The sequence below is a fragment of the Psammomys obesus genome, unplaced genomic scaffold (genome assembly GCF_907164565.1).
Source record: "Psammomys obesus unplaced genomic scaffold, mPsaObe1.curated_primary_1811, whole genome shotgun sequence".
NCBI lineage: Eukaryota > Metazoa > Chordata > Mammalia > Rodentia > Muridae > Psammomys > Psammomys obesus.
The window spans coordinates 9,735,836-9,760,487 of record NW_026586550.1 but is presented as its reverse complement, the minus strand read 5'-3'; the positions used below and the strand labels follow the sequence as shown (position 1 = coordinate 9,760,487).

The window sequence follows — 24,652 nt, the reverse complement described above, 5'->3', positions numbered from 1 at the left end:
ACACACACACACACACACACACACACACACACACACACACACACACGATTAAAAACAAAACCTCAAGAAAACTCACACAGTTTAATTGGCCATTTATACTTCTTGTAAAACCTTTAGGGAGAGAGAGTGAGTCTGAGTACAGCATATGGATAAACCCTACTCTCTTTAATATTAAGATTTTGCAAATGGAATCCCAGAGTAAAAGGAATAAAATTCTGAGGTTGGACATGTGGCTTTTCAAATGGGGACGCCTGAGTTTTGGTTCCCACAATAAAAATTAACTTGTATTTTCCTTATTTAGCTTCTATTGTCTCACTTAGGTGGCCAGGACTCTGAGCTGGGGTTCCAAACCACTCACCCTTGTCAGAAGCCCCGCCCGCCCTTCTTGTGTGCAGCCTGAGCGAGACCTCTCCTTGGATTAAGAGACCTCTCCAAGGATTAAGGATTAAGACTCTTAATCCTTGAGGCTGCTGGTGCAGGAAAAGCTACCAGACCTCTTGGAGCCTGAGTTATCTGAGGGAATTCCAGGTGACCTCAAAGCCCAGGGTGGAGGAAGCCACGGTCATACCTTGTTCTGCATCAGGGAAGTGAAGTCTGCAGTTGACGTGCTGGAAAGAAGCAAAAGAAACAGGGAAACCAGAGTGGATCACGTTTGGTGGGAGGGATGCTTCCCCTGATGCTGAATGTTTGGTATAAGCATCTTGATTTTAGGCTCAAGCTTTCTAGCCCACAAAGAGGACCAGTTTTTCCCTACTCTTCCCCGATGCTGTGAGAGACCAGGCAGAGGCTCACTTCCTCCCAAGGACAAGACAGCAGCTTTATTTGAAGTGACACCAACACTCCTAATAAATAGCAAACATAGAGTGCTGATTCGGTACAGTCACTTACATTTGGACTTCATTCCTTATGACCCCATCAACCCTCATAATAGAGCCAGGCCACCAGCATCTGTCCACATCACCACTCAGCACGAGGATGTCGGTAGTGGGTGCACAGGGGTCTCCCTCTGTCTCATTGGAGAACCTGTGCCCTGGCGGTATCCTTATCAGCCACTGTTAAGAAAGCCACTATCTAGAAAGAGATATGTGACATGCTTATCTGAGGTGACAGCAGCAAGAGAGACAGGCATGGGAGAAAACCAGATGGGAAAGAATTTTGGGTCAGTAAATAACACCTCACGGAGGGGACAGTCAGCTTTATATCCTGGATCCTCCCCAGTCTTTTCCTTGAAGACAGGCAGATGGGAACAATCAAAACTACTGACACGCTGAGTTCTCAGTAACTGTTTGCAATATATCTAAGTTGTGTGGGCTGTGGGCCTTCCAGCTCACCCACTGTGAAGGGAGATGGCAGTGCTGGGCACTCGCACACTGGACATAGAGTCCTGTGATCAAAATGTCAAGGCTGCATGAGTGGGAGCTGAAGCAGGGACACCGTAAAGGAGTCTTTGCAGAATGTGCTGCCGTGTTTCACTTTCTTCCTAGATTGGCTGAAGAGGGAAGCTAGGACCACTTCAGAAGGCAGGGGAGGCACTGGTCACAAGGAAGAGCATCGAATGCCCATTCCTCCGCCAGCACAGAGGAGTCTAAGAAGTCTTAGGGACAGTTGAGCTTTTGTGTTAGACTTTTGGTACTGATACAGTGTAGCCAGAAAGGCCAGAGAGGAGAGTGACTGTGGGGTAGGAGCAGCGACTCCCTGTGCTTTATGGAGCACGATTCCCATCTTCTCAGGGAAGGGGCACACAGGAGGAAGCGGGGCTGGAGCCATCTGGAAAAGAACTGCCCAGAAAACAGTGAGCACAGTAACCATAGAGGGCCGAACCATCGGAACACTGACAAGCTGGGAGATAGCATGGCTGCCCAAGAGCCAGCTGCCATCAGGCCTTGGTGCTGAAGATGTCACCTCAAGGGGGTGACCTGTGGACCCTAGAATGGGGTACTCACAAGTGACAGACCTAGGGTCTGGATCTCAGACAGGAGTCTAGCCTGGAGCCTTTTCGCCCTTCACTCTTTTCTGTAGCCTAAGTTTGAGTCAACCCTGGAGACTGCAGAAGCATCAGAGTGAGGTACAGTAGGCAAGGGGCAGGAGGGGATGTGGCAGGGAACAATGAAAGGTCAGAGCTGTCCCTCACCAACTCTCATCTCTTCTTCTGCAGGATTAGGCCTAGAGGGAACAGGTGTGGGCCCGAGGAAAGGCCAAAGGAGGCTTTGGAAACAGATCAGAGTTTTGATAGGAACCTGGACTAGACTGCTGAGGGTCTGCAAATGAGGTCATTCTGTCTCTCTGAATGCAGAAAAGCTGTGGCATCTGCTTGAGATACCAGCAAAAGTGAAGCAGAAAGAACAGAGGGGATGATGGAAGACAGTGGCAGACAGAGATGAAAACATTTCCTGCTGGGTCCGCTCTGACTGTCCAGCCATCTAGGTAGACTTCACTCAGTGTGAGCTCTCCCTTTTTAAAAAGTTAAACAGGCAACTTACAAAGAGCCATTGCAAAACACCACTGTTAAATGTGTGGTATTCACCACGGAATTTTTAAGACCGTCTGTCTGTCTGTATCTCTCTCTGTCTATCTATCTATCTATCTATCTATCTATCTATCTATCTATCTATCTATCTATCTATCTACCTACCTACCTTCCTACCCAGGAAAGAAGTCAGCTGTTAATGGACTCGACGACATATGAGTACTCAAGACTCTATTTCTCCTTTTCTAGATTTGCCTTTCTAGAGTGTCTTACTCCTGTCACTAACTGTCCCCCAGTATTCTAAGCACATCAGAACAGATGAAATTTTCCTCGGCAGCCACAGGGCTGCTTTTACATAGGTTCAGATTTAGCATTGGTCGTTTTATTCTTCCTCATTTTCAAGTGTTCTGCAATTAAGGCAGACTCCCTCAAGATCTTGTGAAGCAGATCCCATGGATGGAGACAAGGCGTGAGCTTGGTACACATATCTAAAGAAAATGCATTTGGTTCTATGTTTCCTGTCCTCTCCAACAGGCCCAAGAGGCTCTGTCTGCCAAGAAGATGGTCATACTCACTCTTCATTGACAAAGATGAGTTCCACAGAAGTTTGTCCATTGTTTATGTCAAGACCTACAGTGGTAAAGAAACACAGGAAGTGAAAACTGAGGGTGGAGTGGACCCTATGTGTGGAAGTCCAGGGGCTCAGGGCAGGGGTAGAGGTGTGATAGATGGTCTCTGCCTTTCTCTCTGGTCTGAAGGTATAGTGAGTGGGGCTGTAGATGCAGACAGACCCCAGAGTGTTGTAATAATGCCTGAGCACTTGGGACAAAGAGAAGTGGGGCTACCAGTAAGCAAAGCAGGAAGGAAGAGTGGGACTGGGTGGAGGGTAGTTTGAGTTATTTCAGCTGGCATGGCTAAGAGGTAGACTGAAGATGAGGTGATGGGCACCAGGGTGGGCAGTGTTACAAGTGGAGCCTGGCAGGGAGTCAGGGATGAGGGTGGAGGAGCCAAGGGGAGGTGAGATCCGGAGAACTGTACCCAGGCCCTCCGCCTCCTCACTGCTGGAGTTGCCCGCCACCAGCTGTTCCTCCTCGGCGTCGATGAGCTCCTGCAGCACGGCCTCCACGATGGGCATCACCATGGCCGTGGTGGAGGTGTTGGAGAGCCACATGGACAGCATGGTGGTGCAGCACATGAAGCACAGCAGCAGCCTGGCAGGCGGGGCAGTAAGGGCGAAGCGTGACCCTGATGCACCGTGCTCTGTGACCCAGGCGGCTTCAACCTCCCCGTGCCTGGTGCAGCAGAAGCCTTTAGTTCAGCACTGGCCGCAAGTCGAGGCTAGAGGCTAGTGGCCAGGAAAAAAGCTGCGATAGAAAGGCCCCAGGCTATGGACTCCATGGCTGCTCTTCTCTCTGGACATTAGGGGGAGCTCTGTGACGTGTCTCTTATGGATAATGGGATCTCTTCCCTGCAGCCAGCAGGTCTAGGGAACCCCTTGCTCTGGAGCAAACAGAGATGAATGCCTGGCACTTAGTGCTCCCCACTACTGCAAGGATGGCTGTAATACACACAAGTGTCCCCTGTCCCCGCTTGTGTGAGTGTCTCGCTGACCTCTGAAAGACTCAAGCTTGGAGGAACACAGAACAAAGATAAACTTCAAATGATCTCCCTTTTACTTTGGAGCACGCTGCACACTGTGCCTGGGTGGACCTGCGGCACGTTGCCCAAGAGAGGCCGACACAAAGATACCTTGCTTATATTTTAGACAACTCTGCACAGTCTGGGCACGGCATGTGTGTGGATTGTGCCCGGGCAGGGCAGAGTCCTGGCCAGTGTTTTTTTTGAGGTGACAGCAACACAGTTCTCAGGTTTTGCACACCCAATGGTAGCATACCATGCGGGTGTAAACTTGCTGGGTAGTGTGGTAAACAGGGAAGAAGGGAGACACAAATGGCTGAAAACTCCTGTGGAGAGTATAAAGTTTTTGAGTGCTGTGCAGGGGTTGGAGGCACGACTCTGGGCTAGAGTGATGGCTTAGGGCAAGGACCTGGGTTTGCTTCACTCACTCCCCTCCCCCACTACCACAAACAAAACCGAACAGAACAAAAACAAAGGAACCACAAGGTCCCAACTCAATGGAAGAAATGCCCCTGTGTGCCCAGGAAGCTGAGTGGGCAGTTGGCTGTGGGGCCTGCGTGGACTCAGCTATAGTTAGCAACTCCACTCAGCAGCCGGAGCTAGGAACGTGCTTTACAGTTCCAACATACTAGTGTAAAAGACTAATGCCAAAAAAAGCCACTTTTTTTTAATAGTTTGCCCTTCCAACTGGTGAGGCAGCTTACATAAGATGCTGTGAACTAGTAGTCGAGAGAGGGAAGAGGAACACAGGAGATCGGGGGCAGAAGGAGCGAGGCTCACACAGAACTGTCCACCTTGATGCCCCCACATATTCTGTGAGGTGAGAACCCCCGCTTTGTGGGCCTCTTGATGGCAGAGTGGAAGGAGAAAGAGGGAATGTGTGAGGGCATGGTCAGATACAGCACCCCAGCCGCACAGCAGATGGGAAGCGATGCCCGTATCTTCAATGACAATGGAAAAACCATCCAATTCTTTATCCTGGGTGCACCCCAATCTACAGGGAAAAATTGGGAAACTGACTCTGTTGGTCCATTTTGTTCTTTCTAACAAAGCCCTCAGGTGTCGCAAACCTGCTGTCCTTGCAGCCCAGATTGTCAAAAGAATTCTTTAGATTCAGGTGACAGTAGCAGCGGGGCTACTGCTCAAATCCGAATTTCATGGTTATCGGATCTCTTTCATAGATGCGGGAGCTAAGGGTCCATGGTTCTGATGTCATCTCCCCACTCACAGAGGGGCTCAAGTTCTCATCCTGCTGTGACTCAGGCCACTGCCCCAGCGCCCCACATGTGACTCACATGCCCGGCTTGGCTCCGGCCATCAAGACCATGCGCAGGGCGATGCGCTTGTGCAAGTTCCACTTCTCCACTGCTGCTGCCACGCAGATGACGCCTACCAGCAGCAGCGTTGTGTTCTTGAAGTACTCAGCTGCCACCTGTGGGGAGGCCAGGAAGGTCAGTCACCAGCTGGGAAAGAGCCATGGCCAGCACACTATGTTCTGACAGCCAGAGGAGCAGGGAGCTGAGGTTTATTCCAATAGCTGGTTATTTCCTTTCCTTATTTCTTTAGTTCTGGGATCAAACCCAGGGCCTTTCCCATGCTAGGCAAGCACTCTACCACTAGCTAAAAGAGTTGGTTCCTTAAAAATATTACACAGTGACAATGTTTATGACATGAAGAAGAGTAAAGTTAAGTTGTTTTTAGGAAAAGAGATGTAAATGGAAACTGTTGTATTTATTAAAAGTGAGTTAAGCTGGTTTCAGAAAGAATAAGTAAATAAATAAATTGAAAAATAAAAAAATAATAATTAAAAAATAATAAAAAAATATTAACTCTACCAGGTGTGGTGGCACACACCTTTAACCCCAGCACTTGAGAGGCAGAGGCAGGCGGATTATCTGCCAGCATGCTCTACAGAGTGACTTCCGGGAGAGCTAGAGCTGCACAGAGAAACCCTGTCTCAAAAACTGAAAATTAGGCTTCTGCCAGGATTGTCCGTCACTTTGGTTAAGCCTCCCTTCTTGTCACATTGTCTCCTCCCTACACCCGCCCCATCCTTCTGAATTTTTCCACTCCCAGTGTTCTCCTTTCTCACCACCTATGCTCTGCTATGTTCCCACTTGGAACATTCTGTTTTCATCTCTGGCTGTACATTTGGAGCAGACTTCAAAGCCAAGTTCAGGCCCAGTGCCCTCCAGACAACATTCCCGTGGTCCTGGCCTCTGCTTGTTCCCTGTGGACGCTATTAATTCCGTACATTGTAAAGCACTCAGGGCAAGGCTGGGATTGTGGCTTTAGTTAATTCCAAACACTGTAGGGTTCTCAGAGCAAGGCTAGGATTAGGTGTGGACTGTAGTTTGCTGAGTTTTTATAGCCACCTCTTCAGTCTTTTCATAAAATTTTTGGACTGCCCACAGCATAATAACATGGAAAAGTAGGTGCTCAATAGTCACTAGTTGGATGGACTGTGGCAGAAAGTGAGGAGTTGAACTTTTAACTTAAAATGCCTTTTAAAGTGACAGATCAAGGGCAGTTTTGACTGCAGGGGAAACAATTGAGCTGCAAAGGACATTTAAATATAGTAAAGTACGTGTCATTGGAAGTCAGCAATATTTATATAATCACATTAAGAGTTTTCTTTTGATTACTGAATTTTAAAAAGTTGGGGCTAGCCAGGTGCCTGTAATTCCAGTACTTGGGGAGGCAGAGGCAGGTGGATTTCTGTGCACTTGAGGCCAGCCTCATCTACAAAGTGAGCCCAGGATAGCCAAGGCTACACAGAGAAACCCTGTCCCGAAAACCAACCAACCAACAACCCCCTCAAAAGTTGAGGATGCTAAGGAGATGGCTTGGAGGATAAATGTGCCAGCCGGCCTGAAGATACAAGTTTGGATTCTCGGAATCCTTGTAAAAAGCCAGATTTGGTAGCGTGCGTCTGTAATCCCAGGACTCTTATAGGGGAGATGGGAGGCAGAGACAGGGTCATCTGGAAGCTCTCAGGTCATCTGGGCTGTCATATCACACAGTGGCAGAAGCAAGAGAGACCCTGCCTTAAACAAGGTGGAAGGAAAGAGCTATTTTCTTAAAATTGTCCTCTGACCTCCACACATACGCTGTGGCACATACGTACCTGCAGTCACACAGGGACCCCATATACAGTTAGTCTCTTACTGGAGAATGGAGGAAGGTGCCGTGGGGGATGAGAGAACATAGTCCTTATCTGCCATAATGGGAAGTGCCATTTAATAATGACGAGCTAATGCAACAGCATGTGGGAATACGGTGGGCAGCATAGTTGAAAGGCATGAAGTCTGAGGCTGGCTGGCTGGAGCTTGGTAAAAGTGAAGAGGTAGGGGTGGAATCTGCTGGCTTTCCTGATAGGCTCTCTGTTGTCATTCAGTTTTGAGCTTTGTTCAAATAACCCAAAATAGCCACAACAAAGGCGCCTGCCCCCTATCTCTTCATTCTTTTTTGTCCCGTGGAAATTGGAAATTTCATTGGCTTGAGTTGACGTTGTTCATGTCTGTGACCATTTCTTGGGAGGCAGAGACCTAGATCTTGTCCCCAAGCTCACTTCTCAGCTGGTCATGGTCACTAATGCTCCCAGAGACCATAGAATGTCTTCTACTATGAGTGGCTTGAAGCCTTTCTTGGAAAGCCACTGCCCTCTCGGAGGAATGAGCATGGCTGAGATGCTGCTGTGGATATCTAGTACCTTTCTGGTTTCCTTCTTAGGCCTCTGTGAGTTAGACTGGGGACAGGGTTGTACTTTCCTTTGTCTGCCAGGAGGGAACCCCACATCAGACATGAGACATGGAAATTGTAGGGAACAGTTCCTCTCCCACCCTATGACCTCCACCCCCTGCTGCTGAAGAGTTGATGAGACCATGATTCTTTTCCTCGGAGGCTGGTAGCAACAGTGTGTTCTCTGTTTCTTTGGTGTGTGACATCCCATAACACCAGTTTGGACGTCGCATCTTTCGGAAGGCTCACTGCTACACAGAGGTAGGACAACTTTCTCCGGATACCAATCACCCAAGAGTGAGAGGAGGAGCTTCAGGCAGAAGCAGAGAATCTCCTACACTCCAGGTGCTTCACAGGTTGCATTTTCATTCTCCTCTGAGCTCTGCAACAGTACTATGGGGTATACACTGGCTGTGTTTAACTTTAAGGTGAGTGAACTCAGAGAGGTTGAAGAACGTGTCTGAAGTCACACTGCAAGGCCAGAGGCAGGGTACTGAAGCATAGATGAGGCTAAGGCTGGCTAGGTAACATGCTGTATAAGGTGGGCCAACTAGAAAGCAGTGGGGAGCAGACCATTCAGTGTCTAGAAAGCACTGGCTGGCACACATCTCTAACTTTCATTCACAGTCTTTGTCCCAGTACTGGCTATAATCGGTGCCAGCTGAAGACTCAGCTTCAGTGTGCGATTGTCTCTGTGCTGTTTTCTCACTTAAATCAATTCAGGTGCCCTCCCTGGACTCTTATATGTGAGCCAGGGGCGCTGGATATAGGCTGTGAAGACAGAGGTAGCCCAGTCGGGTAGGTGGAGTGAGAGTTCCAGGGCTGGCCACCCTAGGAAGATTATGCAACCCCTCTCGGCTTTATTCTTTTCATCTAAATGAAAAACACGGTTATGTAAATCCCCACCTTGTAGACTTGTTGTCAAGCTTAAATGCCAGTTGCCAACCTAGCTAGCTTGGCGTGTCACATCAACAACCAGGATTTCTGGTGACTCCTCCTATTCCTAGGTACTGTGCTCAAAGCCTGACTTAGCCTGGGGCAATCGATGAGCACACTGAGAAGGCTCTTGCACAGAGCTAAGCCACAGGCTGCTTCTTCACGTTGGTAAATGAGAAACCTGCTCAGTGCTGGTGTCTAAGACTTTTCCAGTCCACTGACTTCTCTTCCACAGGAAAACCTCGCTTATTCAGAATCTTTCCAGGGACTCCCCAAGTCCCTGGAAATCATCTTAGGATGATTCCTAAGGATCATCCTAATTGTTTTTTAAAGTGTGTGTCCTGCTTCCTGACTTTATTAGAGCTCTTATCTTGTCCCAACTTCTTTCCAGCCTGCATAGCTCTCCTGGACCCTGTCCCTGCCCAGCAGTGCCCACAGGGCAGCAAGCACACCCCAATAGCTGCTGGCAGTACTGAGACTCCCTTCCCCTGTCCACAGCTGATACGTTTTCTGTCTTAGTCTCAGACTAGGCTGTGTCCTCTCGCAGGGCAGATGTCCTTAGCTGTCCCTTCTCCAAGTTCTAGTGCTCGTTGGCTTGGAAGACCTGATAGCAGAACCTGTTGGAGTTATCTGTAAAGAAGTTCTAGGTCCTAACAAGGCACTCCTCTCAGGAGGAAGGCACATGGATTTGTGATGAGTGTGGGCCGTCACTGCTTTCTCTGCCTTTTGGCTCTGTGGCTTTCCTTGCAGTGCCACACCCTTGGCCTTGGAGTGAATAAGTGTTTGGAGGTTGTATTTTAGAAGAGATGGGTCCCCTTGAAAAGATGTCATCACAGAGTGGTACAGCGAGGAGCTTGGGCTCTGGAGATCAGCCAGTGGCTGTTAGCCCTGTCCCACACCCGCCCATCTTACCCACAAGCTGCAGGCTCTAGGACAACCTAATGGACCCCATAATGGTCACTGTGGAGCAGCAACAGAATAAGCTGCCTTGGCGGCTTTGAATGAGTGAGACAGAACAGCTGGGCCCTGAAGGAAAAGAAGTCAAAAGCCAGGGCCCAGGAGGGAGGCTAGGGTTCTGGTAGACAGGCACAAGCAAGTGAAGGGAATAAGTGAAGAAATGACAGGAGAGACAGGGCAGATGGGGGGGGGGGGCAGAGAGGGAGAGAGAGCGAGAGTCCTCCAGGTTTCCTCAAGGAAAGGAACTGCTTTGAAAGAGCTACAGCCTTGGCCTTGGTTTGGGGGACAAAAGCCAGAGGGTATCTGTTAACTAGCCTTTTGTCAGAGAATTGCAGATGATTTTAGCAAGCTTTAAACATAATTTTCCTGGACACAAATGTACTTATTACTATCTGGACACAGCTGCCTTTCTTTATCGGCAGTTTTACTTTTCTGTGGTTTCAGTGACCCGAGGCTAAACATATTAAATGGAAAATTCCAGAAATAGACAATCCCTAAGTTTCAACTTGTACTCTTCCCAGAAGAGTATGAAATCTCCTGCCTCTTATTTGGCACATGAGTTATCCCTAGGCCCAGTGTATCTATTCTGTATATGTTATCCTCCTGTTAGTCATCAATCAGCCACATTAGTCATTAAAATCATTGTGGTGTTGTGGAACCTGTGTTCATGTGACTCATTGTATTCAATGGTGATTCTGAAGCCAGGAGTAGAGTGTTGCAGGGGCAGCAGCGGGCTTGAGCTCCAGAAGGACATGCAAGCTCTGGTCCTCTGCAGGGCACCAAGAGGGCATAACATATCTAGAATTTGATGCTCCATGTTTCTAGACAACCACAGGGACACTTGGGACATAGTGCCTATGTATAAAGTATAAGTGTGTGTGTGTGTGGGGGAGAGGATTATGAAGTATCATTTTGATTAATTTTAACTTTCTTTTTTAATGGGAGGAGGGAGATTGTGACTCTGTTCCAAGAAGTCTGATAATGGAAATCCAGACATCAACTTCATTTTGCTTCTTTCCTCACAAACTGTGTGAGCGATAACCTCTCATGGGGCAATCTTCCTGGGGGACAGACAGACCAGACGACCGACTCCTTGTTCTTGCCTGTAAGCTGGTGCTGTGATAGGCATGTTCATACTCAGCTCAGCACAAGGGCTTCACAATGCCCACAGTATTAACTACTACCACCTTGGCAGGTTTTACAATGTGGGCAAAATTTTTATTGAGCCTAAAGCTTGCTATTTTGGCCAGGTTGGCTGGCCGTTGTTCCCAGGATCCGCCTTTCTCTAGCCCACAGTACGAGGGTTCCTGTATACCTGTAGCCACATCTGGCTTTCTCATAGGTGTTTGACATTTGAACTCAAGCCCTCTCGCTTTCACAGAAAGTTCTATAGCTCGCTAAGCCATCTCTACAGCCCCACTTTCCATTTTATGTTGGACAGCATTCAGAGCTATTTTACCATGCGGTCCGAGAGCCGTAGGTTGCACACATCTGCAACTTTAGGCCCAGAACCGGATGCCTGACTTAGTTCTCCACTGACACTGAGTCCCGTCAAAGCCAGGGACAGTACTCCACCCTGGCTATGTCTAAGGAGGACACCATCCTAGCCATGTCTACCCCTCTCTCTGCCTTTCCCCGCACGGCATGATGCCATTATACTACCCTTCTCATCGCCCACCCTTTATTCCTGGGGACACTGGTCTTCAAGTGCATCCACTGCTGCAGCAAATTCCAGGGGTAGCTATGGGAAGGAGAGGACTGGGGATGCCACAGTACTTGGTGCTCTACCTGTTTGAGTAGCCTTGCTCTTTCTCCTGTTTTGTATATTCAGTCTCTTAAGATTGGGGTTAAAGAAGATGCATTGAGCAGGTCTGGTGGCACAGATCTGAAATGCTGAGGCTAGAAGATTGAAAGTTTGAGGCCAGCCTGAGCTACATAGTGAAATCCCCATTCCTCAACAAATAAATGAAGAACTACAGAAAGGGGGGGGGGCGGGAAGGAAAGGAGAAAAAAAAAAGGTATTGTTGTTTATAAAAATATTCTTCTGAGGGCTGGAGAGATGGCTCAGTAATAAAGAGCATTTGCTGCCTTTCCAGAGGACCTGGGTTTGGTTCTCAGCACCCACATCATGTGGCATACAACTGCCTGTAACTCCAGCCCCGGGGGAACTGACCCTCTCTGGCTTCAAGGGCACCTGCATGAAAGCAGTGCGCACAGACTCGCCCAGGCATACATACATACACATAAATGAAAAATCAACATTTAAAACTTATTTTAACACTCTGCCTTAGTGGGGAGATGTAGAGGGGCAGCTAGGAGAGAGCTGGCCTAGCTCCTGTCTGGCTGGAGATCTTGACCTTAGTCTTCATAACTCTAGCTTCTGATCTGGGACTGTGTGGAGTGCTGAGAGTGGGGAGCAGAGGCAGGGGCTGAGCTTTGAGCCCAGGCATGATGTTGGGTCTGGTATTTGCTCAGAGAAAGCTGTTTCTTCCACAGAAACATGTGCTTAGTCTCAAAGGCTACAGGGTCTACACAGCTTTACATCAGAGCTGGATATGAAGTTGAGCTGAGCCTGACAGGCAGGCTGGGCTTATGGCCCACCCGATGTGCAGCCCACATCCCCGAAAGGCCTGCAGGCACGAAGGGGGTCAGCCTCCATGCGGGTCAGAGGTCTTTCTGGCCTTGAGAGTGGGTTGTGGAATGCCTCCAGGGTTGACAAAACAGAGAAAGCCAGCGTTTGTACAACAGGCAGGCATCCAGAAGGTCAGAAAGACTGGAAGCCAGCAGGGAAGCAGATTCATGACATCAGACTCCAGCAGACATGGCTGCCATCCCACTGTGGGCCTGCCTTCAATCTCCCTTGCCCTGGCAGGAACTTGAATCTGAGTTAGGCTGACCCAGTGAATTGCAGTGTAGGGACACTGAGACACCTGATGGCAGAGGATGGGGACGGAAGGGGGTTGTATACAGACAGAAGACGTGAATGCTATCAGAAGCACTGTCTGTGCCTGGGCTCCTCCTGTGGCGCTGCCATGCTTCCCATGCCACCCTGGCCTCCCTGCCTGCTTTTTTGGTGCTCGCTGTGTGCCACTTTCCTAAACACCGTAAATCTGAGCTAAATGGAGTGATGCTGCTTTTGTGCCTAGGCAATCAGCATCACAAGCAACACAGTAGCAAGGGGCAAGAAAACTTTTGGAGCCCAAACAAACAAAGTGAAATGCAAACATCAACCTAACATCTAGGACGGAGTTCTGCATGCCAGCAGAGGTAGATATTACTGGATGCTTGTGGAAGACTGTAGGAGGTATAGGGGAAAATGCTTGGAATGCTACCCTGTCATTTCAGCTCTCTAGCGGCAGAGAGTGGATAGCTTCTGAGGCTAGCTTAAGTCATATATAAAGCTCTAGTCAAAAGATAAATGGCCGAATCCTAAAGTCAAGAAGACTGTACTATATGATCACTTGCCAAGGCACAAAGTCCGTCTCTAGTCCACTGTCCCTGATGTCATTTGGCTCAAACCCTGTGGACCAGGAAGGTGAGGACCACATTCAAGTTGTCTCTGCGTTTTCCCTTACCCATGATACTCATGGTGGGAGCCCCTTCTAGCCCTTTGACTGGTTAGTTTGCATTGAGCCGGCCATACTGGGCATAGAAGCCAGAAACCATGTCTCCTGAAATCGCATCTTCATTCCTCCTGCTTCTCAGGATCCAGAGCTTTGATGTTCTGGCTAACTCACCTCTGGGAGAGCTCCCTGTGCAGGCTGAGGTGCTGGGCACATCATTTAGTAACTCAATGCAAGCTTTGGTACAGGTGGCCCAGGGGTCAAGAGTTCAAGTTTTAGAATTACACATCCCTGCATTCAAGTCCTGCTTGTATAGGTTACTGGCTGGGCAACCTCAGTTAAGTTACTTAGCCTTTCTGAGCTTCACTTTACTCCTCTATAAAGCAAAGGTAGAAAACTATGGCTCCTTTTGGAAGATTAAAGAACACAGTGCCTGAGATAATGTTCCAAGGAGCCCAGCACAAACAGGGGGGAAGAAGCCTCCTTCCAAGCTCTGAGGCTTGAACTGGGACCTCTCATCTCATTTTCTGCTCCTTGGCTGGGACTCATGCCATCAGCCTTCATGGTTCTCTGGTCACTGGGTTCACAGGATTCATACCCAATGTTGTCCTGGGATTCCTGCCGCAGAAGCAGGCCGTGGTATGTTTCAGCAGCTGAGGCAATTTCCTGTAACAAAGCTATCTCTTTTCATGTCTGTATCTACAGCTATAGCTATCCCACTCTCCTACAGGATTGGTTGTTTTTCTCCAGAATTCTGACTTCTATAAATAGCTCCAAGTGGTGAACTCAGGCAGGCCAGAAATAAGACTTGAGTGGGCAGAAATGACGTATTAACTTTTGTCACCTCTGGGTACTGTGCCATCCTGAATGGAATATCTAGAACGCAGAATGCTGAGTGAGTGACATAAAGGACCCAAACCACCATCCCAGGGGTGGACCAATCCCATTCACATGCTTTTCTTCCTGTGGAGATCATGCCCTTTACAGAGCCAAGGAGCAACAACAACTGACAACCTGGGGCGCTGGGATATACACAGGCCAAGAGAAACTGCGAGTTCTAGAGAATGTGTGCCTGTGGAAGGTTACATCTGGCTTGTCCTGCTTAAAAGATGAAAACCGAAAGCCAGCCCAGAGGGAAGGGAACCACTCTTAGGTGAAGTCTTTGGAAACATTTCACCAGAGTATAAATGAGTAATAGGATTTTAAATGTGAAGAAATTTTAAAGAACCTTCTGAAATGGAGAGGCTGCCCAGGTCTCAGCAACGGAAAAGCCAAGCAGGAGCACAGTTAGGAACACAGTGTGTGGATGAATTGGAGGCTTCTGAGGAGAGCTGCCTAGCGTTGCCCTGTGAGCCATGATGCTGGTGGAAGGCTGCAGCTAGATGGGGTGGAATGGGTGTTTCTTCCACAGCCAGCTGGTCCACAAGGAGCTACCACCCATGTCCTCTTTAATCTGAGCTGAGGTTAGCTGAACAGACTACATTTGGACTAAACTGATCCTTAGAGTCCAATTTATAAATATAAGCACCTGTCAAAACCACCTAAAGACACAGGTAGATTAAGGTGTCTGTCTCAAATGATAAACTAGGTCCTAATCCCATCTTCCTATAATTAGCGATGCCTAATCACACATGAAGACTATTCCTTCAGGCTAAAAGCTCACTCCCCAAACTATTGCCTCCAAAGTGTCTCCATATTAGGTCGGCCTTCTTGGCTATGCAGAAGAATGAGACTTGGGGAGCTGTTGTCTAGCTCCCCCCAGCCCCTGCTCAATCATCCATGAAGTTCTGCTTCCACAGTTTTAAGAAGAACTTTGTACATTTATCCAGAGAAAAGCTGGCTTTAAGGTTGATTATTCTTTTAGACACACACAAGAAATCCATCACGTCTCTCTTTTCACTCAGAAAAAGAAGCAGGGAGAGAGCAACTGCCTCACTGACTGGTTTTTGTACGGGCGCACTTTTTACATCCATGTTACGCACATATCTGAAGGGACAAAAGCCTGCTCCTAGATGGAGATCCCATCTTCATCTATGGCTACTGCTAGTCTCCTCACAGAAAAAAAAAAGAAAAGGAATCTAGGCAAACTAACAAAAACTGGTCCATCAAATTTATCCAATAGAAAGAGAAGCTGTTTACTGGTAACTAAATGCAGCCATCTTGAACTTCTGAGAATGTTCTGTTGTTCAAGGTCAAGGCAGCCCACAGTCCAGCTTCATTCTTCCTCACAGCACAGAGACAGGGATACCCACAATTCCTAGCAATCGATAACAATATGCAGCCCCATACATTTTAGACATTATCTTTGTATGGGAGAGTGAAAAGGATTACAGGTTCTGAGATGGAATAAGTACAGTCTGATGTTTTCTACCCTATGACTGGGGTACATTTAACTCTCTAAGCCTCTTTTCTCCTGTGGAGATTGGAGTCATGATACCCCTTTCCTAGTAATCTTGAGAGCCCCGTATTAACAAATGCGGCCCTTCTAATGTAGCGCCTGGTTCTTAGAAGGACTCAGTCACCCAATCCCTGCTCTCCTGTGCATCTGCCTTGCCCAACTCTGCTTTTCAGTCTCTCTTGGCAGACACCCTAGGCAAAGATCAGGGCCTTAATGGAGCCAGATGATAATGAAGGGGGCTCACTCTTCACCTCCTTCCTGTTCTGCATTTTTTTTTTTTTTTTGTTGTTGTTAGTTTCTTATTTTTTAAGTATATTTGATCACAACCTGGGGTTGTCACTGGCAAAGTCTGAGCTTTGCCAAATGCTGGAAAGTGAACGGAGAGGGCTGGCTTCAGGTAAAGAGATCATGTAGGGATCTGGAGTTGGGGAGGAAGAATCAGAAATGTGTATTTTTTGGGAAGAAGGGAAAGAAGCCAGGACACAGGGAAATACAGACAATCCCTGTTGACGACTGAGTACATCCTTCATGTGACCTATAGGAGGGGAAAGGCCCAGCAGACAGGAGCCCTGCCTTCTGTCTGTGTGATAGCTCTCTGAAAGACATGCAAGACACTGAGAAAGACCAGCTATTGTCCTCTCTAGGTACAAACCAGAAAGCCATGTGGCACATGCCTTCAGTTCCAGCACTCGGGAGGCAGAAGCAGGTGGAGCTCTATGAGTTCAAGGCTAGATGGATCTATGTAGTGAGTTCCAGGCAAGATAGGGCTGCATAATGGGACCCTGTCTTAAAAACAAAAACAAAACCACAAAAACTTCAAACGTAAGGAACAATTGTCTGTGTTTGGTCAGGAAAGACTTCTTGAAATTGGCAAGTTTTAAACACTTCGAAGGCACTGAAGGTGAAGGGCAGAAGGGAAGAATTCAGTGTCTGAATCAGCGGATACAAAACCCCTAAATAGTGCTCAGGACTTCTTTCTCTCATTCAGTGCTTTTGAGTCTCCTGTCCTCTGAAGTCTCTTTCACAGTCCAGCAGACCTGCTCACAAGGTTGGGTCATGAACGGACTAACCTCACTGGATCGGAGAACTCCGAAGAATGGGTAGAGGAAGGCAGGCACGAGGGCTGCAGCTCCAAGAGGCACTGCCTCGGACACCCAGTACACGGCGGTCACAAGCAACACGTAAGCACACGCAGCCTCCTGGGAGGGGAGGAAAGACGAGCTTAGTTAAGGGGACAGTGGATGCCATGGAGCCTCCAAATGAGGCCCAGGGCCAAGGCAATAGACATTAATAAGCCCTATAAAGATGCCAGGATACAGTCCTGAGAGATGCCATGCTGACATTGACCATTGTCAGTAGAAGTGGGTAGAAGTATGGCTGCTCATTGGAAGGACCAGAGTTGCGCATGTAGTTGGTTCACGTATCCAGGTGGACCCTGGACTTTGATAGAGTCCCATCTCTCATGATTCTTAAAGCTGAACAGTGTAGAGGGTGATGGTTGACCTCAGCACAGCATTTGGGGCCAGGTTCACAAAGTATAAAGGTGGAGTTTAAAGCTTTAATTGGTGCATATTTGGATCAAGTTGTGGGAGGTCCTTGGGGGAAGCGGAAGACAGGTCAGTTGTGTGTACGACTGGTTCACATGTGGGCTGTGGGGCAGCCATCCTAAACTTCAACATATGAAGATTTTGGGGCATCTGAAAGGAAGTGGTTTGGTAAGAAGTAAGATTTGAAAATAATCCACAAGATGGCTTCCCTACTGTGTTCACGTAGCCTCTGGGAAGGGTGTCTGTCTCAGGGCTCTTTGAGGAAGGCCAGCAAAGCCTTGAATCCATCCTGTCTCTAGCCTCATTGGATTTATATACTGGTGTTATATTTAAAATTTCCCTTGAAATATAAGCAGGCTTTACTTAAAGTTAAATTATCTTTAAAATATTTATTCAAACAATTTAATTAAGTAGGGTTTTTATTTGTTTGTTTGTTTTGCTTTTGTTTTTGAGGGACAGGGTCTTGCTATATTGCCAGGCTGGTTTTAAACTCATGGGTTTAGTGATCCTGTTGAGGCAACCTCTGGCATAGCCAAGACAAGAGGTTTTCACTACCACATCTGGCTCAGATGTTAATCCAGTGAATTGTTAGGCAAGAATTGTTGGCTATTTTCCCCTTCAGCTCTCAGTCTGAGCTCATCCCATGTGCTAGCAGTGAGTGACAGTGAGGGGGGGCTTGTGTAGACTCTAGGGGAGCATGTAGCAATCCCCAGACTGAGAGGCTTATTTTAGAGGAGGGAGAACAGACTTGTCATTTCTCAGCCTTGTTTCTAATGACACTTGGGATGAGCACATTCTTTGCTCTTGAGCCTTCCTGTGTGGTGCACTGTGCCTGGTAGCACCATTTCTCTCCTTCCACTTAGCTATCAGTAGAAGGAAGTCGCCATGTGCTCATGGTCCATATTGCCCCATGGAGACTTCTTTCTCCTTCTCCTCTCTCCTCATGGTCCCTACCTGAGACACCAGGAACCAAGGCTTCGCCTGCCTCTCTTCTACCCAGTGATAAGCTGTCTAGCTTTTAAAGTAAGCAATCAGAGATAGTAGGAGAGAAAAGTTTACACAATATAATTCAGTGTATGTGGGGATGCACTTGTCTGGACTGCAAGCAGATCTTGGGGTTCAGAATTTAACATCTGAATACACAGAGCTCCAGACCAACTTCCAACACCCACCCCTTCCCAGTTATGGCAATCCCAAAAGGTGCTCACTGTCCTTGGAGGCCATGTCCATGGTTTTGATGCCATAGAAACATCCTTCTACAAAGGGCATAGAATGCTATTCATCTGTGTGAGATAAGAAGGGTGGGAAATGTGCAAATTTATCAGTATTTTCCTCAACTCACCCCAAACCACACTATGCAACCAAAGAGTAGAGAGGGTAAAAAAAAAAAATACATCATTTTATCAAAATCCCACCCTTCTTAGCTTTGGCTTCCAGCAATGCTGATTGTGAAAACGGTGCCAACGAGTGGTCTTGAGGAAACTTAGGAGGCTTACTCTTGGGGGGTGGGGCACTGTCCAAGATCGTAATGGTTGCAACATTCTGAGCTGCACAGAGGACAATGAGAACCTAAGGCTTGATGTTCACATAGGGTGCAGGTATGATCTGGCCCCAGTCAGCTTGCCCGTGAAAGAACCTGATGAGTCTTGCTCCATTCCTGGACAGCGGGAGCTTTCAGCTGACTTTGCTGGAAAGGACTTTGCTCCCTCTGGGTAGTCATGGATTATGGCAGGTTGGGGTTAGGAAATGGGAAGTGAGCCCACTGTTGACTGTTGCTCTCACTGAGATTTCCTCTAGGGTCAAAGGGTCAGATGAAAGATAAAAACATTTGGGATTGCTGATAATAACATAGAACTGATATCTTTTGGAAAAGAATGCATTTTAGAGAAATGGCCTCCTTGTTGTAGACACAAAAAGTCCTAGCCCATTTTTTCCCTTTTGTGGCAAAAAGACAGGAGGAAGGGTTTTAATTCTAGGTTACGATAAAGGGGCAGAATGTCAGAATGTTGTCTGTCCCTCACTGGGATGCCCCTACTCTGCTTGTTTTACAGGGCCCCAACTTAAGTGACAAAAGGAGAGAGACAGAGCTGCAGGAAGGAGGAAGGGAGAGAGACAGACAGAGAGAGACAGAGAGAGAGAGAGAGAAAAGAGTAGGGGGGAGAGAGAGAATAACAGAGTAAGAGGGACTGATTTTCTGCTGTCATCATTTGATTTGAACTGGGAAAAGTTAGGTAGGCAGAGAATCTTTTTAGCTGTAAATACTGTTTCCTGCAGTATTAAGAACAGGGCACTACCATTGTTTTTGTCTCACTTTCTTTAGAGTAGAAGGATGAACGGCATCTTTAGAGCATCTTTTGTCCATAGTTTGCCCACAGAATCCACAGGTGACTGTGGACGCAAATACCCCTGGGCCTCTATAGGGTTCCTTGCAGAAGAGTTGTACTGCTGCATTTGACCAGATCTGGCAGGTAGATAAGTTTATGCTGGCTGATAGGTCTCTCTTCTCTCTCTCTCTCTCTCTCTCTCTCTCTCTCTCAATCTGTGTGTGTGTGTGTGTGTTGCTCTGGAAACCCAGGCCCCACATAAACATCCAGGTCAGGAATGCCTTTAATAGACAGTGTTTGTTTCTTTTTATTCCTGCATAAAATTAGCACTGCAACCAGGCATGGGAGGAGGATTATGAGTTTGAGGCTAGCCTGGGCTAAATGGCAAGACACTATCAATAGAACAGAACCAAAACCCAACAAACAAACAAACAAACGAACAACGTAAAACAAACAATAAAAAGGGAACGTGCTCAAAGTGGCATTTTCTTATGAAGAGAGCTTTCTATCTTCCTACCTTTCCTAGTTTAGCTTAGGTTCCCTTTCAGGAGGTTCACGCTTCACTGCGCTCAGTTATTCCTCACTCAAACCTTACTAGAGGGAGCTTGAAGTCTGTTCATCTGCTGTCACAAGTGACTGAGGGACACTTTGAAGAATCTCCTTTGGAAGCTTGGATGCTGAAGTGTCAAATGAATGTCCTTTTAGGTGATTCCCTCTCTGCTGAGGATCAAGTCTAGGGCCTGGTGATTCCCCTCTCTGCTGAGGATCAAGTCTAGGGCCCTTTGTTTGCCAAGCAAGTGCTATATGCGTGACCTCAACCTCCAACCCTGCCCTCTTCTTCTGAAGCATCATGGAGTCTAGACTGTAAAGAACTGGGCAAGGGAAGAGGAAAAGTCATTTTGACACCTCCTAAAATGTGGCTATGGCTTGTCACTTGGAAGAATCAGCAAGTTGCAAGCTAAGGGCTCCTGCTCCAGCTTCTGCTAAGCTCCTTCTCTCAAGTGCAGCCCCGATCAAGCAAACCCACCTGGGAATTCTAAGGATTTTAATATCCAAAGTTCAGTGTTGGGTTCAAAGGGTAGAAGAGTGGCCAGAGACAAAAGCAGCACAATGCACCTGGTTTGTGCTGCCTGTGGGCACTCATCAAGGTCCCTAAAGGTGAAGGCTGACGGGGGTGTGGACAGGCAGGGCTTCCTTAATACTGCTTGGTAGAAGATGGTAATGTGTCTCTATGGGAATTTTCTTAAACTAACCTGACATTGAGGGAAAAATACCATGAAAAGAAAATTCAAAACAATTAAGTCTATGTAGACAAAGCAGAAAATTAACTGTTATAAAAATGTCATTGGCAATCACTGCTAATCTCAGACCTGAGTCATTTGGTGCCTCCTTGGCATTCTGGAATATTTATTTTGCTAAAGATTTAAGTCAGTTTGTATTTAACAAGACCACGATAATCCCCTGTGTTTTAACTTTTTGAACTTAATCTTGGTTACCCAGTCGCCCACAGAACCTTGTGGGGGGTATTCTGGTAGTTAACCTGCCTTAGCTTATTTTTTCCTAAAGTCTCAAGGACAGGGCCAGCTGAATGGGGGGGGGGGGAAGCTCTACCTCCCAAGACAGGTGAGGAGATAGAGGGGGAGGGAAGGGAGACCATGAAGGTCCAAGAGGCTGACTGAATGCAAATGAAGCTTCAGTTTCTTTGCTCCCAAACTCCTGCTTTAAAATTAGGTCACAGTCTGGAGTTCTGGGGCTTGCATTTCTGTTTTCTTGTTGCTTTAGATAAGAGCAGAGAAGAAAACACAGAAGATGCAGATAGTCTGAGGGCCAAAAGCATGATACCAGAGTAACGGCCTAAGCTGTGCTTTCAACTTCAATATGCCCTTCCCAAGAGTTTGCAAGGAAGGCTCCAGATGGCCATTTTCATATTCTGGTCGTCAGAGACCACCACGACCCATGGCAGACTCTGGACAGGCTCCATCCCAGTCCCACCTCTTTCTGGGTTGATAGTGAAGAGCTTTTTTGCATTTTAATTGCTATCACATAAAGATAGCCAGGGGATGAGAAATAAGGGCTGCCCAGCCTGTCCTTTTTATGGGTTCAACCACCACTCCTGGTTGAGCTGCAGTCATTTCAGCTAAGGACTCCCAGTCTATGGGGGCGGGAGGGCAGAATTGGGAGAGCCATCTTGAGACAGGGGATTGGAAATGGTGGTTTTAAGGAAGAAAATACTTTGGTCTCTTCCAGAAAAGTGTGACAATTTCATCCAAGTCTCCATGAAGTCTTTTTGGGGTGGCCACAAGCATTCACTCCCTTCAGACCTTCCTCCTTTGCTCCCCGACTTGCCCTGAAGCCCTGACAGGGTAAGCACGCTGCTACTTACGCTGGTGGGGTAGATCGTGGGCAGGGGCAGCAGCAGCAGCGGCACACAGATGACCAAGAGCAGCTTTCTTGCTTGGAGAAGTCCCCGCAGCAAGCCCATGGTGGACCTGTCTGGACCGAGTCCTCGAAGGCCTGCGTTCTCCTCTGTTCCACACCGCCCCACTCGCAGTCCAGGAAGACTTCTCACACCGTTCCCGGCTTCCGAGAGTCAGTCCTCATTGGTACGGTTGAGCAGAAAAGCAGCGTGGCTGTCCCCAGTTTCCACGGAAAGCTGGGCTCCTTGCCTTCCGCCTTAGGTGGGAATGAGCCGCATAGTGATATGGCCATCGAAAAGGAGCCTGGGTAAGGGTTATACACCGGGGCGGTGGGTTCTCTCTCTAGCGTTAACAGGAGGGTGGCCTCATTCTCCAGGTCAGCAAAAGCCCTTGCAAGCAATGAGCTTGCAGCTGCTGGTCAGCCTTGAAGAGTCATTTAAAGCTTTAAAAAAGAAAAATAGTCTCTTTTCTTCTTTCCGGTGACCTGTTCGGGGGCAGCCGCTGTTTTACCTCTGACCTGGCTGACTATTGGTAAAAATCTGGTAGCCCTTCCCTTAAAGCAGGCACTGGAGTTAGTCTGAGGCACTTTTAGACCTCAGAATGGGTAGGTGGGTTTCTGTCTCTCTCTCTGGACCTGACACCTTAACTCTGTTTAATTTTCTTCCCTTCAAATTGGCCTCCTACTTATAGTTTTCCTGGAGTCTGGAAGAATCTCCAAGACATTCCTTTTTGTTTCAGGACTAAAACTAGCTGGAGGCCCACCTTTAACTTTCCTTAACCAATGGGGAGGCTGGCACAGGGCAGTGGTTCCACCCAGCTTTCAAAGCCTATCAGCAAGTTGAAAGGAATGAGCCAATATCGCATCTGAAGGCGGCCCTTGACTGGCCACAGCGGGGGCCTGCTGATTTGGCAGAAGCCAGGCGGCTTTCTGAAGCTTGTTTTTCCATTTCTCCAGCATCCCGGGGGCTGGATGTTGCTCAGCACCCTGAGCCCAATCCTGCTTCCCCAGCACTGTGGCGTTCTTTCCAAGCGTGGGACCACCTCAGGAAGGTGGCACATCTGGTGGCAGGGAGAATATGGACATTAATTCTGGAGAAATGTGTCCTGGACTGAACGGTGTTGACTTGCTGACAGGCAAAGTTTGTTTCTTGGACATTGGTGGGATGGAAGGGTCAGAGCCAGCGGGAAGCATGAGCCTGAAGGAAAGACCCTGGAATGCCTGGGAAAAAGAGAAAGGCTCCCTCTGCTCTGGAAAAGTTTAGGTGCCAGTGGGAGTGGGGCTCCATGCACCTCTCTGAGTCTCACCAAAAAAGGAAGCAGGAGGTCTTCCTTCACGGAAGCCCTGGTGAGGGACACAGTGCAGGGCCACACTGGCAATGGGAACAGGCTCATCAGTCATTAGACCTGGAATTTCTCCTGCTTACAGACTTGAAGAAATGGTTAGTCTCTCTCTCACTCTCTCTCTTTTTCATTTTCAGAAGAGACATATGGATTTGTAACAAGATGAAAAAGAAAATGAGAAAGGAAAGACCGTAACTTCTTCTAAGTGATGGTTCTTGGCAAGATTATGTCTATCTGGGAGCTGCAGAGCCTGAGCTTGGGGATCCATGGTTCATTTGAATTCACAGGGTTTGGGTACCTTGTAAGCTCTGCAGCCATAGCCCTTTGAAGACCCCTGGACTAAAAGTAGGGTTCCCAGAGAAGTGGCCTCATAAATGCAGTTCTCCTTGATTTTCAGGGCTAGTGAAACTATGGACAGATCTTTGAAGTCATCTAGCTAATGTAAGATGGGTCATGATGAGTCATTGCTACCTGCATGTCAAAGACAGGCTAGCTCAGCTACTACTGGCCTCATTTTTGTGATGGTTTGGAAATGCAGAATAAACAAGACCACATGCCTTTGATGTTTTGGTTACAGACATGAGAGAGATTGGATAATAATAAACAGCTGTAGAAATGAATGTCTCCTGTCAAATCCAGGAGCTGCTTCGAATTCCTCTGTGAGAAAATCTGAGGTAGCAAAGATTCCAGTGAGTTTAGTAATGCGATTGGGCCATTTGTATTACAGCATAGGTGGAATCTGTCAAATAAAACAAAGCAAAGCAAGTGGTGTGGCAAGGCTGGCAGCTCCCCTGGCCTGTCAGTTTTCCACATGAAGAAAACACTTTCCAGAATACAGTGCTAAGGAGTGTGGCATGGGTTCCCTGTGAAGAAGGTATCCAAAGGAGTCAAACTCTTAAAATATTTTCAGACAGAAACTCATTCTTTAGGCCAGGATGGCTCGGAACATACTATGTAGCCCAGGCTGACCCCTAACTCATGGGGATCCTCCTGTAGCAGCCTCATGAGTGCTGAGAATAGAGGTGTGACTTACCTTGTTCTGCTAAAGTAGTTGAACTCTTGGTAGAAAAAGTTGCCTTGGTGTAGGGAGAACCAGGAGGAAAGTTCAAAGGCTGTAGAATCAAGGCTTGTCAAGATGGAAACCTTTCAGAGGCCTGTCACGCATCACTGTGCACGGCTGCTGATACGGCTCACTGTCAGAGTACGTGCCCTGTGGGCAGGGGTCCTGGGTTTGAGCCACACCCCTCAGCAAAAAGAATAAGAAGGCACAAGGCATTGTGAAGATTATGTGTACGAGTGTTTGGATACTTCAACGCAGCTATG

At 47.7% G+C, this 24,652-nt stretch overlaps 1 protein-coding gene across 1 annotated transcript in view; it reads right to left on the bottom strand.

Moving 5' to 3' along the window:
* Slc13a4 (solute carrier family 13 member 4) overlaps positions 1-22,669 on the bottom strand; it is a 42,214-nt gene extending 19,545 nt beyond the window's left edge. The window contains exons 1-6 of the mRNA XM_055602096.1: positions 21,955-22,669; positions 16,771-16,899; positions 5,401-5,537; positions 3,506-3,678; positions 3,043-3,097; positions 569-608 (exon numbers count right to left, since the gene is read on the bottom strand). Coding sequence (XP_055458071.1) covers positions 569-608; positions 3,043-3,097; positions 3,506-3,678; positions 5,401-5,537; positions 16,771-16,899; positions 21,955-22,053 — 633 coding nt within the window. The 5' untranslated portion in view covers positions 22,054-22,669. The remainder of the gene's footprint in view (positions 1-568; positions 609-3,042; positions 3,098-3,505; positions 3,679-5,400; positions 5,538-16,770; positions 16,900-21,954) is intronic.
* Between the last annotated feature and the right edge of the window lie 1,983 nt (positions 22,670-24,652).